This window comes from Triticum dicoccoides, chromosome 5B (genome assembly GCF_002162155.2).
Source record: "Triticum dicoccoides isolate Atlit2015 ecotype Zavitan chromosome 5B, WEW_v2.0, whole genome shotgun sequence".
Lineage (NCBI taxonomy): Eukaryota > Viridiplantae > Streptophyta > Magnoliopsida > Poales > Poaceae > Triticum > Triticum dicoccoides.
In genome coordinates this window covers 696,501,158-696,516,071 of record NC_041389.1, presented here as the reverse complement: position 1 = coordinate 696,516,071, position 14,914 = coordinate 696,501,158, and the positions used below count along the sequence as shown (strand labels likewise).

General features: G+C 53.5%; 1 protein-coding gene across 1 annotated transcript in view; it reads right to left on the bottom strand.

Moving 5' to 3' along the window:
• LOC119310567 (uncharacterized acetyltransferase At3g50280-like) overlaps positions 1-14,674 on the bottom strand; it is a 45,942-nt gene extending 31,268 nt beyond the window's left edge. Inside the window, exons 1-4 of the mRNA XM_037586272.1 lie at positions 13,883-14,674; positions 8,082-8,427; positions 6,847-6,949; positions 5,957-6,157 (exon numbers count right to left, since the gene is read on the bottom strand). Of these exons, the coding sequence (XP_037442169.1) occupies positions 5,957-6,157; positions 6,847-6,949; positions 8,082-8,427; positions 13,883-14,674 (1,442 nt within the window). The remainder of the gene's footprint in view (positions 1-5,956; positions 6,158-6,846; positions 6,950-8,081; positions 8,428-13,882) is intronic.
• Positions 14,675-14,914: the final 240 nt, after the last annotated feature.

The window sequence follows — 14,914 nt, the reverse complement described above, 5'->3', positions numbered from 1 at the left end:
CCACCACCGCCACCGCCACCACCACCACCGTAGGGGGGTGGACTTGTTGTCCTTGGCGCCTCGCCTGGAAACTTGATAAACTTCTTTTGCCATAGAATGAAATGGCGCTTGACATCTCCAAGTCTTTTCTCCCCTTCAGGTGTAGCAATGTCAATCTCCAGGTCCTCAAACCCTTGGACTATGTCCTCCACCGTGACACGAGCATAGCCATCTTGAATGGGGTTGTTGTGGTGGAGTGCTCCAGGTAAACATGGTAAAGCACTGCCGATGGCTACCTTCATGGACATGTTCCCGATAGGATAATACAGATGACATTCTTTCATCTCCTTTATATCGTCCACGGGGTAGCGAGGAGGCTCCGGTGAAGTAATTTCGACCACCAGAGGCTCCGGTGCAGTAATTTCGATTGTCGGTGCATCTGCACCAGCCGGTGGGGCCTCCGTGGAAGCCACGCTGCTTCTCCGCTGCTGGCTTCCGAGATCCGCTGGATGATCTTCATGCTGCACCCGAGCTGCATCTCTTTCGGCTACTAGTACACTCATGGTTTTCTTCATCACATCCATTTCCGATACCAACCGCGCCACAACATCTGCTTCCCGATCCATCTTTCTCTTACGGCTTCTGTAACCGTACGGGTCATCGTTCTGGGGGAACCCTATTTTCCACGGAATGTGCCCCATGCCTCGTACACGTCCTCCGTGTTCAGGATTCCCGAGGGCTTTTGTCAGCGCGTCGTTCTCTCTGTTGAACTTGATCTTCCCCTGTTGAGCATCCCTCATTGCGTTAATAAGGGCTTGGGTGGGTTTAATTAATTTGCCCCGGTAAACACACTCCCCTGTCTCCGGGTTCAGCGTTCCCCCATGCCCGTACCACCAGCTTTTGGCCCTTGGGTCCCATCCCTCCGTACCTGGACGGATTCCTCGCGCCGTCAGCTCGTTCTCCATCTTCTCCAACCTAGGCACCCAAATGCGATACCCTCCTGGCCCCATAACATGATTGTACTCCTTCTTAGCCGCATTTTCCTTATTTTTTTCGATATTTGAATGAACTGCTCTGATTTCTTTTGCTTCACAAATTCTGGCCAATCATGTTTCAGTTTCTCATATTGTCCTTTGAAATCCGGAGTCTTGTTCTGCTTGACAAAGTCATGGACTAGATTTTGCTTGAATTTCCGGAATGCGTCGGCCATCTTATGAAGAGCGAACTGTTTGACTAGCCTCCTCCTCTCCTTGTTTTCCTCAATCTTGTTACCCTCCTCATCGAATTTGTTGTATTCCGGAGGTAGAACGAAATGTTCCATAAGCTTCTTGAAGCAATCTTTTTTTGTTCTCTTATCGACAAAAGTGAAACCATCAATTCGTGCCTTCTTTGGCTCATTCCACTCCTGGACGGTGATCGAGACGTTGTCTCTAACAATGGCTCCGCATTGGCTGACAAACTTGGTGGCGTTCTTGCGGGGCTCCAGCGGCCTGCCGGTTGCACTGTCGACAACCTCGATGGTGCATGTTTCTCCTTGTTTCATCGTCTTGGTTGCGCCACGCTTTGACGACGTACTCGATTGTTTCGACGATCCGGCCGACGGCTAAAATAAGAAAGAGTCGCGCGCGTTAGTACACACATATTTATTCAAATCAGTTAGTTTGTATCACCAGAGGCTCAATGTATATATATACCTCGGCGCCGGAGGTGGTTGCTACTTCCATTTGAAGATCGTCGTTTATCGACGTTTGTTCGGCATCATCTTGCTGACGGCGCCCTTCATCTTCATCGTCAAGGTTCAGATAAGAAGAGATATCATCTTCTTCTTCTCCGGTCGGCACATATAGAATATCGCCGTTTATGATGCCGAACATATGTGCTTCACCGTCCGGATCATAGTTGTCCATAATCGGGTCAGCTCTATCGTCCGCCATTATGTCAGTCCTGAAAACATGTAGTAAAAACAAATTAATTAAGTGAAGAAGGGGGGCGGTGGCGGTGGCGGTGGCGAAAGGGCGGTGGCAAAAGGAGGGGGCGAGGAAGGGGTGGGAGAGGGTGTCGCGGTAGAGCGCGAGACGGGGCGGCAGACGACGGCGTCACGGAGAGGGGAGGCGAGGACAACACATTTATAACCCTCGCCGTCCCCTCTCGATCCCTAAAAAAACACCCACGATAAGCAAACATATTATAATCTTCTGACATGTCTGTCTTGTCCTCCACTCCCACGATGTTTCTTTTCCCTGAAAGAACAATGTGGCGCTTTGGATCATCGCATGATGTACTGATCGTTTTCTTATCTTTCCGTTTCCTCGGTTTGCTACTCATGTCCTTCACATAGAAAACCTGAGCGACATCTTTCGCTAGGACGAATGGTTCGTCAAGGTAACCAAGATTGTTGAAATCCACCATTGTCATTCCGTATTGCTGGTCCACCTTTACCCCACCTCCTGTTAGCTTGAACCATTTGCACCGGAACAAAGGGACCTTAAAGGAGGGTCCATAGTCAAGTTCCCATATCTCCTCTATGTAACCATAATATGTGACCTTTTGCCCATTCTCGGTTGCTGCATCAAAGCGGACACCACTGTTTTGGTTGGTGCTCTTTTTATCTTGGGCGATCATGTAAAATGTATTCCCATTTATCTCGTACCCTTGGAAAGTCGTTATAGTCGAAGATGGTGTCTTGGCCAACATGTACAGCTGATCTACAACATCATTGTCATTCATTAAATGTTTTTTCAACCAACTGCCGAAAGTCTCCATGTGGGCCTTCCTAATCCAGGATTCAGGCTTCCCCGGGTTGTCCGAGCGTAAAATATTCTTGTGTTTCTCAAAGTACGGAGCCACCAAGCTGGAATTGGTCAGTACAGTGTGGTGTGCTTCAGTCAGAGAATGGCCGTCCATACATATCGTTGATTTCCTTCCGATCGTGCCTTTTCCACTTAGTCTCCCCTCGTGCCGCAATCGAGGAAGACCAATCGGCTTAAGGTCAGGAACAAAGTCAACACAAAACTCAATTACCTCCTCATTTCCATAGCCCTTGGCGATGCTTCCTTCTGGCCTAGCACGGTTACGAACATATTTCTTTAATACTCCCATGAACCTCTCGAAGGGGAACATATTGTGTAGAAATACAGGACCGAGAACGAAAATCTCTTCGACTAGGTGAACCAGGAGGTGCGTCATAATATTGAAGAAGGATGGCGGGAACACCAACTCGAAACTGACAAGACATTGGATCACATCGTTCTGTAACCGTGGTAGAACTTCTGGATTGATTACCTTCTGAGAGATTGCATTGAGGAATGCACATAGCTTCACAATGGCTACTCGAACATTTTCCGGCAGGAGCCCCCTCAAAGCAATCGGAAGCAATTGCGTCATAATCACGTGGCAGTCGTGAGACTTCAGGTTTTGGAACTTTTTCTCCGCCATGTTTATTATTCCCTTTATATTGGACGAGAATTCAGACGGGACCTTCATACTGCTCAGGCATTCAAAAAAGATGACCTTCTCTTCTTTGGTCAGAGCGTAGCTGGCACGACCTTGAAACCATTCCGGATGCCGGTCATCAGGGTCTTTCAAACGTTGCTGGTCCTGCCGTGCTTCCTTTGTATCATTTGTCTTCCCATACACGCCCAAGAAGCTTAGGAGGTTCACGCAAATATTCTTCGTAACGTGCATCACGTCGATTGCAGAGCGGACATCTAGGACTTTCCAATATTCTAGCTCCCAGAATATAGATTTCTTCTTCCACATGGCTGCGTGCCCGTCAGCTCCCTTCGGAACTGATTGTCCGCCAGGACCCTTTCCAAAGATGACTTTCAAATCCTTGACCATATCAAATACCTCAGCACCAGTGCGTTCCGCAGGCTTCGGCCAGTGATCTGCCTTGCCGTTGTAATGCTTGCCTTTCTTTCTTACTGGATGAATTTTCGGAAGAAATCGACGATGCCCAAGGTACACGTTCTTCTTACAATTTGGCAAATGTACACTTTCAGTCTCATGTAAGCAGTGCGTGCATGCATTGTATCCCTTATTTGACAGTCCCGAAAGGTTACTAAGAGCAGGCCAATCGTTGATGGTTACGAAAAGCAACGCTCGTAGGTCAAATTCCTCTTGTTTGTGCTCATCCCACACACGGACATGACCCCACAGCTGTAAAAGTTCATCAACTAATGGCCTTAGGTACACATCGATGTCGTTGCCGGGTTGCTTCGGACCTTGGATGAGCACTGTCATCATAATGAACTTCCGCTTCATGCACAACCAAGGAGGAAGGTTGTAGATGCATAGAGTCACGGGCCAGGTGCTATGGCTGGAGCTCTGCTCGCCAAAAGGATTCATGCCATCCGTACTTAGAGCAAATCTTATGTTCCTTGCGTCAGCTGCAAAATCTTTGAACCATCTGTCGATCTTTCTCCATTGCGTTCCATCTGCGGTGTGTCTCAACTCCCCGTCCGACTTACGGTCCTCTTTGTGCCATCGCAACAACTTGGCATGCTCTTTGTTCCTGAACAGACGTTTCAACCGTGGTATTATAGGAGCATACCACATCACCTTGGCGGGAACCCTCTTCCTGGGTTTCTGGCCCTCAACATCGTCACCAGGGTCATCGCCTCTGATCTTATAACGCAATGCAGTGCATACCGGGCATTCATTCAAATTCTCGTATTCACCGCGGTAGAGGATGCAGTCGTTGATGCATGCATGTATCTTCAGAACCTCTAAACCTAGAGGGCAGACAACCTTCTTTGCTTCGTACGTACTGGCGGGCAACTCGTTATCCTTTGGAAACATATTCTTCAACATTTTCAGCAAGTTTTCAAATGCCGAGTCAGCTACACCTGCCTCTGCCTTCCATTTCAGCAAATCCAGTGTGCAGCCCAGCTTTTTCAGACCATCATCGCATCCAGGGTACATCGCCTTTCTGTGATCCTCTAACATGCGATCCAAATTCTCCCTCTCCTTTTCAGTTTCGCAGCGTCTCCGTGCATCAGCAATGGTCCGACCAAGATCATCAACGGGATCATCACGTGCCTCTTCTTCACCTTCCCCTTCACCTTCAGCATCCTCCATCAAAGTATCACCGAAATGAGCAAGATAGCTTTCATCGATGAAATCATCCCCTTCTTCATCTTCTTCCATTATAACCCCTCTTTCTCCATGCTTGGTCCAACAATTATAGCTTGGCATGAAACCGTGCCGAAGCAGATGCATGTGAACATCTCTTGAGGAAGAGTAACCCTTCTGATTCTTACAGATAACACATGGACAGATAACAAAACCCCCCTGCTTGTTCGCATTAGCCACTACGAGGAAATCTTTCAAACCCGTAGTGAACTCGCCGGAGAGTCGGTTACCGTACATCCATTGCCGATTCATCTGCATTATTATAATATAAAATATATAATTAACCATCATGCATTTGTTAAACTAACTAGCTACAAACAATATAAATTAAACAATGAACTGCACACATGCATATTTTATCAATGACACACATGCATGAAAGGTTCAAGTTGCTAACCGCGATCGAGGAGGAAAAAATAAATGAGGAACCTCAAGTGTGGCTCCAACACTTCATATCATGTTTGTTTCACCCTCTTAGGGCATTTCATCAAACACCTTGTGTGCATAAGAGGAACCAAAAGCAAACCTACACCCCCTTGTGAAGCTTGTGAAGAGAAGTGGCACCAAATGGCTAAGTGAGCGTGCTGAACTGGTATATATAGGGGAGGAGCTTTAGTCGCGGTTGGCCTGGCCAACCGCGACTAAAGGCCTTTGTGCACCTTTAGTCGCGGTTGGCCTGGCCAACCGCGACTAAAGCCCCTCACGTGCACCAGCTGGCCACCGAGCGCCCTGGGCCCAGGCCTTTGGTCGCGGTTCGTCTGCCGAACCGCGACTAAAGACTTCATTAGTCGCGGTTCCTACAGTTTCGCGACTAATGGGGCTGGACGGAAGCCTCTTTTTCTACCAGTGGCTCATGAACTCCTCATCGGCGACGAGCCTAGCGAGCGCCTCTGGAGCGAGGCACACCTCCAGCGTCATGCTGCCTCCCCCGCCTCTGCCTGCATACACAGTCGCCTTCCCATCTACCTTGTTCCCCGAGCCGCTCCGGACAGCCACCGGCGCGCTCCACCTGAAGTCGTTTCGGTACACGTCGAACCTCGGCGAGCTCCGTGTGAACGTTCCGTGGGAACGGCGGCCACGAACACGGTGTTGGGCAATAAGCCGTGGCGGCGAGCCAGGCGCGACCGGTGCATGTTATAGGTGCGCATTGAACGCGTCGGGCGCGCCAGGTCCGCGGGGTAGGCGTGCGTTTGTGCGTGCGTGCGGTGCATGGGGATGTCCGTGCAGGTGTGCACGTTGTGTGCGTGTGTGTGTAGGTGTTGCCGTTGGCGATCGGGACGCAGCGATCGCGCGAGGTTCGTTGAAGCCTCGGCGTGGCGAGCGCGTGGAGACGCGGTCGTGCACGCGCTGAGCAGGCCGAACCGGGCACGGGAGTGGGTAGAGGCGTGGTGGTCATGGCCCCGCGTTGGCCCAGGTATAAGGTCGCGACGTCGATCGTTGTATCGGTGCGGGCTATTGAGTTCATGCTCAAGGGAGAAGGCGTTCGAGCGCAGGTAAAAACCTTGCCGTGTCCATGTTCCTCTTCCTTCTTCCTCCCTTTTCGTACTTCAGAGCCACGGCGGAGGAGAGTGAGCTGAGTGAGAGAGAGAGGGAGAAGAGCTCGACAACTACACAGCATGGGCCATCAAGGTCGAGGCGAACCTCGACGCGGCCGGGTTGTGGGAGGCTGTGGTCGTGCCGGAGGACGCGGCGGCGGCGGTCATCGCGAAGAAGGACAAGCCCGCACGCGCCTACCTGTTGAGCGCACTCGCCGAGGACCTGCTGCTACAGGTGGCGTCGAAGAAGACGGCGGCGGAAGTGTGGGCGAGCCTGAAGGCCAGGTTTGTGGGCGCGGACCCTGGAGGATGCAACGCTCGTCAAGAAGCGAAGCCACCTGTAGGCGGCGGTGGCCGGAATCAGTGGCGAAGCCACGTTATAGCGGTGTAGTCATATGACTACACATGAATTTGGTAAATCAAATCAATATTGGTATGGACATTACACTTTTGAGCAGATTACTTCAGGAAATTGACTACACAAGCTAACACGACATCACAAACTATGGATTCTGACACCGCCACTCGTCGGGATCGAGCAGTTCTGTGACATCTCGATGATGTTGTTCGAGGACGCGTTGGGGCGGCTGAAGGCATTCGACGAGCGGCTGCGGCGACGCGGGCAGGCGGGCGGCGAGCGTGCTGACGGGAAACTCATGCACACGGCGGAGCAGCGGAGGGCTCGGGAGCGCCGTCAGGGTGGTGCACGGGACAACGACGACGCGCAAAGTGTGGCGTCGGGCAACGGAGCCAACCGGCACCACCGCTGCTACAAATGCAGCGAGCGAGGCCACTTTAAGCGCGAGTGCCCACTGCTGCGGAAGGCGCCGGTGGCAGAGCATGCGATGATGACGGGCGCCGGCGTCGAGGACGGTGGATTGCCCTGAGCCGTGGCTTAGGGCGCGTGTGTTGGGCAATAAGTCGCGGCGGTGAGCCGGGCGCGACCGGTGCGTGTTATGGGTGCGCACTGGACATGTCGGGCGCGCCGGGTCCGCAGGGTAGGCATGCGTGTGTGTGTGCGTGCGGTGCATGGACATGTCCGTGTGCATGTTGTGTGCGTGTGCGTAGGTGTTGCCATTGGCGATCGGGATGCAGCGATCGCGTGGGGTTCGTTGAAGGCTCGGCATGGCGACCGCGTGAAGACGCGGTCGTGGGCGCGCTGAGCAGGCCGAACCGGGCACGGGAATGGGTAGAGGCGTGGTGGTCGTGGCCCTGCGCTGGCCCGGATATAAGTTCGTGACATCGATCGTTGTAACGGTGCGGGTTATTGAGTTCGTGCTCAAGGGAGAAGGCGTTCGAGTGCCGAGAAAAACCTCGCCGTGTCCCTTTTCCTGTTCCTTCTTCCTCCCTCTTCGTAGTTCAGAGCCACGGCGGAGGAGAGTGAGCTGAGTGAGAGAGAGAGAAGAGCTAGGGCTACGGTTAGACGACAACAACATGCGGGCAGGCAATTGAAGCTAGGCTCCTGGGGCCAGGACGTGAGCTTGTCCCTAGTGCTGCCATCGTCGCACGACGCCACGGCCCGGTTCAGGAGCCATGCCGCCCAGCCCAGGCCCTTGCCCACGATGTCGCCGGCGGTGGACTTGGCAGTGGTGTTCCCCACAGCATTGCCCGCATAAGATGCCGGTATGCCACCAACGCGTCCACGGAATCCCACTAGCACAATGTACGCTGTCTCCTGGTCCGGCCAGAGCCGCCAGGCTGGGCACACAGCGCGCCACAGGTGCGCGAGTAGGGCCTGCAGCGACGAGATGGTGGTTGTGGTGCCCGGTGTTAAACCAGTATATTGGGCAACTGCTCGACCCCCTTAAGGGGGGATGCGGCTATCTCATTATATAAGTATTAAAGGGTACAAGTACAAGGTGTATACACAAGTCTACGTATAAACAAAGTCTACGTATACATATACAGTCTAACACCCTCCCTCAATCTTAACTGTAGCATGAAGTACAAACTAAGTTAAGATTGCGCCTGCAGCCTACAAACTGTGGTTGTGGAAGAGGCTTCGTGAAGATGTCAGCAAGTTGATCCTTTGATGATATGAACTTGATGTTAAGCAGCTTCTGTGCAACACGCTCTCGAACGAAGTGATAGTCAACCTCAATGTGTTTTGTCCGAGCATGAAACACTGGATTAGATGACAAGTATGTAGCACCAATGTTATCACACCAAAGCACTGAAGAATGAGCCGAAGGGACTTGCAACTCTCTCAACAAAGACTGAACCCAAATGATCGCAGCCGTCGCATCAGCAACTGCTTTGTACTCGGCTTCCGTGCTGCTGCGAGACACTGTAGCCTGCTTGCGAGCATTCCAAGCGATCAAGTTAGAGCCAAGAAACACTGCATATCCCCCCGTGGATCGTCGGTCGTCAGGACTACCAGCCCAGTCTGCATCTGAAAAGGCTGAGATCTTATAAGACGGCGCACGTTGGAGGAGCAAACCATAAGATGCAGTGAGACATATATAACGCAGGATACGCTTCACAACTGACCAATGGGATGTGCTGGGTGCATGGAGGAACTAACAGACACGATTGACTGCATAAGAGACATCTGGTCTGGTGATTGTAAGATACGGCAGACCTCCAACAAGACTGCGGTACTCAGTGGCATCATCAGGTGAGAGAGGGTCTCCATCAAAAGCAGACAGCCGATCAGTGGCAGACATAGGAGTAGTGGCAGGTTTACACTTCAGCATACCAGCACGACGCAACAAATCCAGAGCATACTTCTTCTGAGTAAGAGTTACTCCAGCAGAAGACCGTGAAACCTCCAGACCAAGGAAGAAGTGCAGAGCACCGAGATCCTTGACAGCAAAATCAGCACTCAACGCAGCCACAAGACGATCTGCCGCAACATCGGAGGAACTGATGAGAATGATATCATCAACATAGACCAGTAAGTACATCGTAACCTCAGGACGATGTAGAAGAAACAGCGATGTGTCAGCAGTAGAGGGAATAAACCCCAGCGCCCGCAGAACCGAGCCAAGACGTGCGTGCCAGGCACGGGGAGCCTGCTTAAGCCCATAGAGCGCCTTAACAAGACGACATAGATGATGAGGACGTGCAGGATCCACAAACCCTGGCGGTTGACGCATATAAACCTCCTCCTCCAGAACTCCATGCAAAAAAGCGTTTTGCACATCAAGCTGACGGAGAAACCAGCAAGGGACAACAGCAGACGAATGGTAGTGGGCTTGATAACTGGACTGAACGTGTCTTCATAGTCAAGACCATACCTCTGTTTGAAGCCCTTAGCCACTAGCCTTGCTTTATAACGCTCAATGGAGCCATCAGCATGTCGTTTAACTTTAAACACCCACTTAGAGTCAATGATATTGACCCCAGATACTGGGGGAACAAGCTGCCAGGTGTCGTTCTTCAGTAACGCTTGAAACTCCTGTTCCATCGCGGCACGCCAGTGAGGAATGCCTAGTGCAGCCTGAAAATGGCGAGGCTCAGCAGTGGGATCCTCAGCAGCATGAGCCATGCACGCGGCGAGCCATGCTACAGTCCCATCGATCCGGATCTTAGGCTGAAAAACACCTGTCTGGCTGCGTGTGCGATGTCGAGGAGCAGCAGGCTGTGGTTGCTGCGCAGGGCTTGATGTAGGCGATGAAGGAGGCGACGCCGAGTCGCCAAGGCTCACGCCAGAGCCACTTGGCGCTCGAGAGGCGGGCGGTGTAGAGCTCGGCGAGGCCGAGTCGCCCGGGCCCACGCCGGAGCCACTGGGCGCTGGAGGGGAAGGCGGTTTTGAGCCCGGCGAGGCCGGCCCATCAGGAGCCAAAGCCGGCGCACGCGAGCCCGGCGTGGCCGGCCCAGGAGAAACCTCCTGCGAAGCCAACTCGGGCGATGCCCACAAAGAGGGCGAGGGCGACGCCCGCGAGGCAGCTTCGGGCAAGGGCAATGCCCGCGAGGCGGCTGCGGGCGCAGCTCCCGCGGGTTGCTGGGTACCACCCGGTATGCATGACCCATGCACGCGATCATCCTCCAGACTCAGAGTGTGTGACGGTGCCTGTTCCTCAAGAAGCTCAAGACGAGCACCACGGCCAACACCTGTAGCATGGTTAGGAAGCAACACAGGAGTATTTGCAACATCCACAAATTGATCAGGCGTAGGTGTGGTAGAAGAAACGTCTGGCATAGAAGTGATATAGGTATTCGGAAGTGCACGAAAAGGAAACACATTCTCATCAAATACAACGTCACGAGAAATGTAAACGCGATTGGTGGGAACATGTAGGCATTTGTACCCTTTGTGAACGGAACTATACCCAAGAAAAACGCACTTTTTCGACCGAAACTCTAGCTTATGTTTATTATACGGACGCAAATGAGGCCAACATGCACACCCAAAAACTTTGAGAAAGGTGTAGTCTGGGATTTCATTGAGCAAGAGTTCAAGTGGAGTTTTCATATTCAGTAGTCGTGAGGGCAGCCTATTGATTAAAAAACAAGCAGTGGAGAAAGCATCACTCCAAAACCTAAAAGGTATGGAGGCATGAGCTAATAAAGTAATGCCAGTTTCTACGAGATGACGATGCTTACGTTCGGCAGTCCCATTCTGCTGATGTGTATGAGGGCAAGACACACGATGTGCAATCCCAAGTTTGTTAAAGAACGAGTTGAGGTTGTGATATTCAACCCCCCCCCCAGTCGCTTTAGACATGAATAATTTTCTGGCGAAGGAGACACTCAACATGTGCTTGAAACTGTATAAACACATCAAACACATCAGATTTTTTCTTAATAAGATAGAGCCAAGTAAAACGACTATAAGCATCAATGAAACTGACATAATAATTGTGGCCACTAACAGACGTTTGGGCATGACCCCATACATCGGAAAACACAAGCTCAAGAGGATGTTTCACAACACGACTAGACTCTGAAAACGGGAGTTGGTGACTCTTGCCCTGCTGACAGGCATCACAAATAGTTTCAGCAGTTTTATTTGACACAACTGGTAGCTCATGACGATGCAACACATGACGGACTATGGGAGCAGCAGGATAACCAAGTCGTGCGTGCCAATGTGTAGGTGAGACACGAATACGACTGAACGCCTGAGGAGAAAACTGCATGGGAGGTGCGGTCAGCGCGTGAAGTGCATACAAGCCACGGCGAAGACGACCGCTAAGCAGAACGGCCCTCGTCTCCCGATCCTTGATAAAGAAACGAAAAGGATGAAATTCAGCAAGGACATTATTGTCACGAGTAAGTTGTGGAACAGACAACAAACTACGCGAAGTAGTGGGAATACGAAGAATGTTAGACATATGCAGTTTTCGTGAATTGTGTGCAAGAAGGGATGCCCGACCAACATGGGAGATGCGCATACCTGCTCCGTTGGCGGTGTGCACCTGATCATGGCCGCGATATGGCTCCTGAACGGAAAGCTTGCCCATGTCGTTGGTGAGGTGGTTTGTAGCTCCCGTGTCCATGTACCATGTAGGATCAATCGAGTAGGATGGAGTACGCCCGTGCTCATGACTCACCACCGCAGCGGCCGCCTGTTTTTCATTCCCCTTGCCATTGTTGCCTAGGCCAAGGAAATCTTGCTTGTAGCGGCGATGACAGCGAGAAGCTATGTGACGCTCAATCCCATACAGTTGGCAGGCCTGCTGAGCACCACAACTGGGGCAGCAAGCCACCGGTCGTGATCCATCTGTGATGGACGGCGCGGTGCCCCGTGAGGTCTGAGATGGAGTCGTCGGCTTGGCAGGGAGCGACGGCTTCTGTGATTTGCCACGGGTAGCGGCGTTAGCAGAGGCAAAACTCGGAGCCGATCGACGCGCTTTGATGCGCTGTTCGCGGCCAAGGAGACGCGCTACAGTTCCCGCGGCGGGAGAGGCGCCTCGCGACCATGGACGTTCTCAATAAGATTATCATAGTCATCATGGAGGCCACTGAGCACATGAGTGGTGAAATCCTCATCTCCAAGGGGCTGGCCAATTGAGGCCAACGTATCGGCAAGACCGGACATCTTGTTGAAGTACTCCGTGATAGTGAGGCCACCAAGCTTGGTCTCTCACAACTCAGTGCGGATAGAGTGAGCACGCACCTGAGACTGAGAGGCAAAACTGTTGTGAAGCGCAGACCAAGCCTCCCGAGATGTCGCGGCGAAGATGACAAGCGACGATACGCTCGGAGTGAGCGAGGACTGAATGGCCGAAAGTATCGCCTGGTCTTGAGCCACCCACACATGATGAGCCGGATGATACGGCGGCGGACACGGGATGGAGCCATCAACATAGCCCTCCAAGTAGCGACTCCGTAGGAGGGGGAGCACCTGCGCCCGCCAGGACAAGTAGTTGTCCGGTGTAAGCTTCACCGGAAGGAGATGCGAGAAGTAGAACATCGATGGCGCCGGAGTATAACCCGCAGAAACATGTGTCGATGGCGCATGGAAGCCCAGGTTCTGCACATCAGCATGAGGAGCAAGCGCCAAGGACGCCTCATAGCCAGGACCAGCAGAGGCATCGACCGAACCGGGCGTGGTTCCCGAGCACACGGCGGGTGCAGCACTGTAAGCCGCCCCATAGGGCGATGAGGCCATCTGAGACGACAACGGAGGGGCCGACCCATAGGGTGATGCCGGCCAGGCAGGGGGCAGCGGTGGCGCGGCGGCGTAGGTTGATGCAGGGGCGCCGTAGCACTGGGCGTAGGGCTGGGGCGCGCCATATAGATGAGGGGCGCCGTAGGGCGGAGGGGCTCTGTAGGGTTGAGGGGGAGCCATCCCGTAGGCAGTCGGTGCAGGGCCGCGAAGGGGCAGCGGCGCGAAGGCGAGGGTCGAGGAAGTGGCGCCGCTAGCGGCGATCGGCGGCTGCAGATGGCCCTGCCCGCCCTGCTCCTGCCCGCCCTGCAGATGGCCCTCCGCGGGCAGCGATGGCTGCCGCCAGGCTGTGGCGAGCGGGGGCGACGCAAGGAAGGGGGATGAGGGGGCGATCGACGCGACGACGGTGGAGGCGGCCGAGGCAGCGGCGGGGTTGGAGGAGGCCATCGCGGCGAGGCGGCGGCGGCGATCGGCGGCGCGAAGGGGTGCAGCGGAAGACACAAAAAACCCTAGTCTGATACCATGTTAAACCAGTATATTGGGCAACTGCTCGACCCCCTTAGGGGGGGTACGGCTATCTCATTATATAAGTACCAAAGGGTGCAAGTACAAGGTGTATACACAAGTCTACGTATAAACAAAGTCTACGTATACATATACAGTCTAACACCCGGATGGGCATCTCGGGGTTCGCCTTCGCCTTGAGCTCCTTCACACTCGCTGCGGACAAATGGAGGAAGCGTTCCTGCACCGGCGGGAACACGTGTACACGCTGGCCGACCATGTGCTCCGGCTTGCTGAAGGGCAGAGGGATGGGGACAGTGCAGCAGCTGCCGACGAAACACCTGTCAAACACCGGCAACGGCGTAGAGATCATGCCATTGTCGCCAGCGCCGGTGTTGGCACGGCTTAGCTCGAACCAGGTGTTAAAGAACTGCCAGAATGTCGTCCCGGCGGCGACACTGTGGTTCATCGACACGGCGATGAAGATGCCGTCGGCAAGCTCGGTAACTTGCGCCGCCAGGACAGGGCGCGAGCCGGCAGCGGCATCCGCACCGAGCAGCCTGTTGAGCGGGAAGAAGGACCAGATCACCCGCGGAACGACGAGCGAGGCGGTGAAGTCCGCGACCGTGACACCCGGTGCCACCGCGTGGACGAATTCCGCGCCCTTGCCGCTGCAGCGGAGCGAAATGGTGAGGCTCTCACTGTGAGGCGCGACGGCGACGGCGAGGCGTCCCGCATAAGGGTAGAAGCGGCCAAGGGCGCGCGCAAAGGAAGAAGCGAGACGCTCGACGTCGACGTGTCCTCCGGTGGTGGGAGGCTTTGGCAGGAGGATGCCCTTCTGGATGTGCTCCACGGTGATATACTTGAGATCCGATGGCGTCAGGTGGATGGTCTCCGGCTCCAGCGGCCGCGAGGACGTTGGCTCCGGCCGTACCATGTGCCGAGACAGGATTCGGACATCGCCCATTAATCTCATCGCACCATGTGCCTCAGTTTACCCTGCGAGAGCGCCGGAGTGAGCAGTACATGTGGTTACAAAGGAAAGTTATTGGTTTGCGCAGATGAGATCAAACACATATATATGGCTGCCATTTGTACCTTATCTTCGCATCTTGGTGCACAATGTTTTGGTCCCATGATCGATGCCCCACTCCAAGACGACTACAGCACGACACACGGTGAGTGAGTACTACGGATCCTTTCGCAA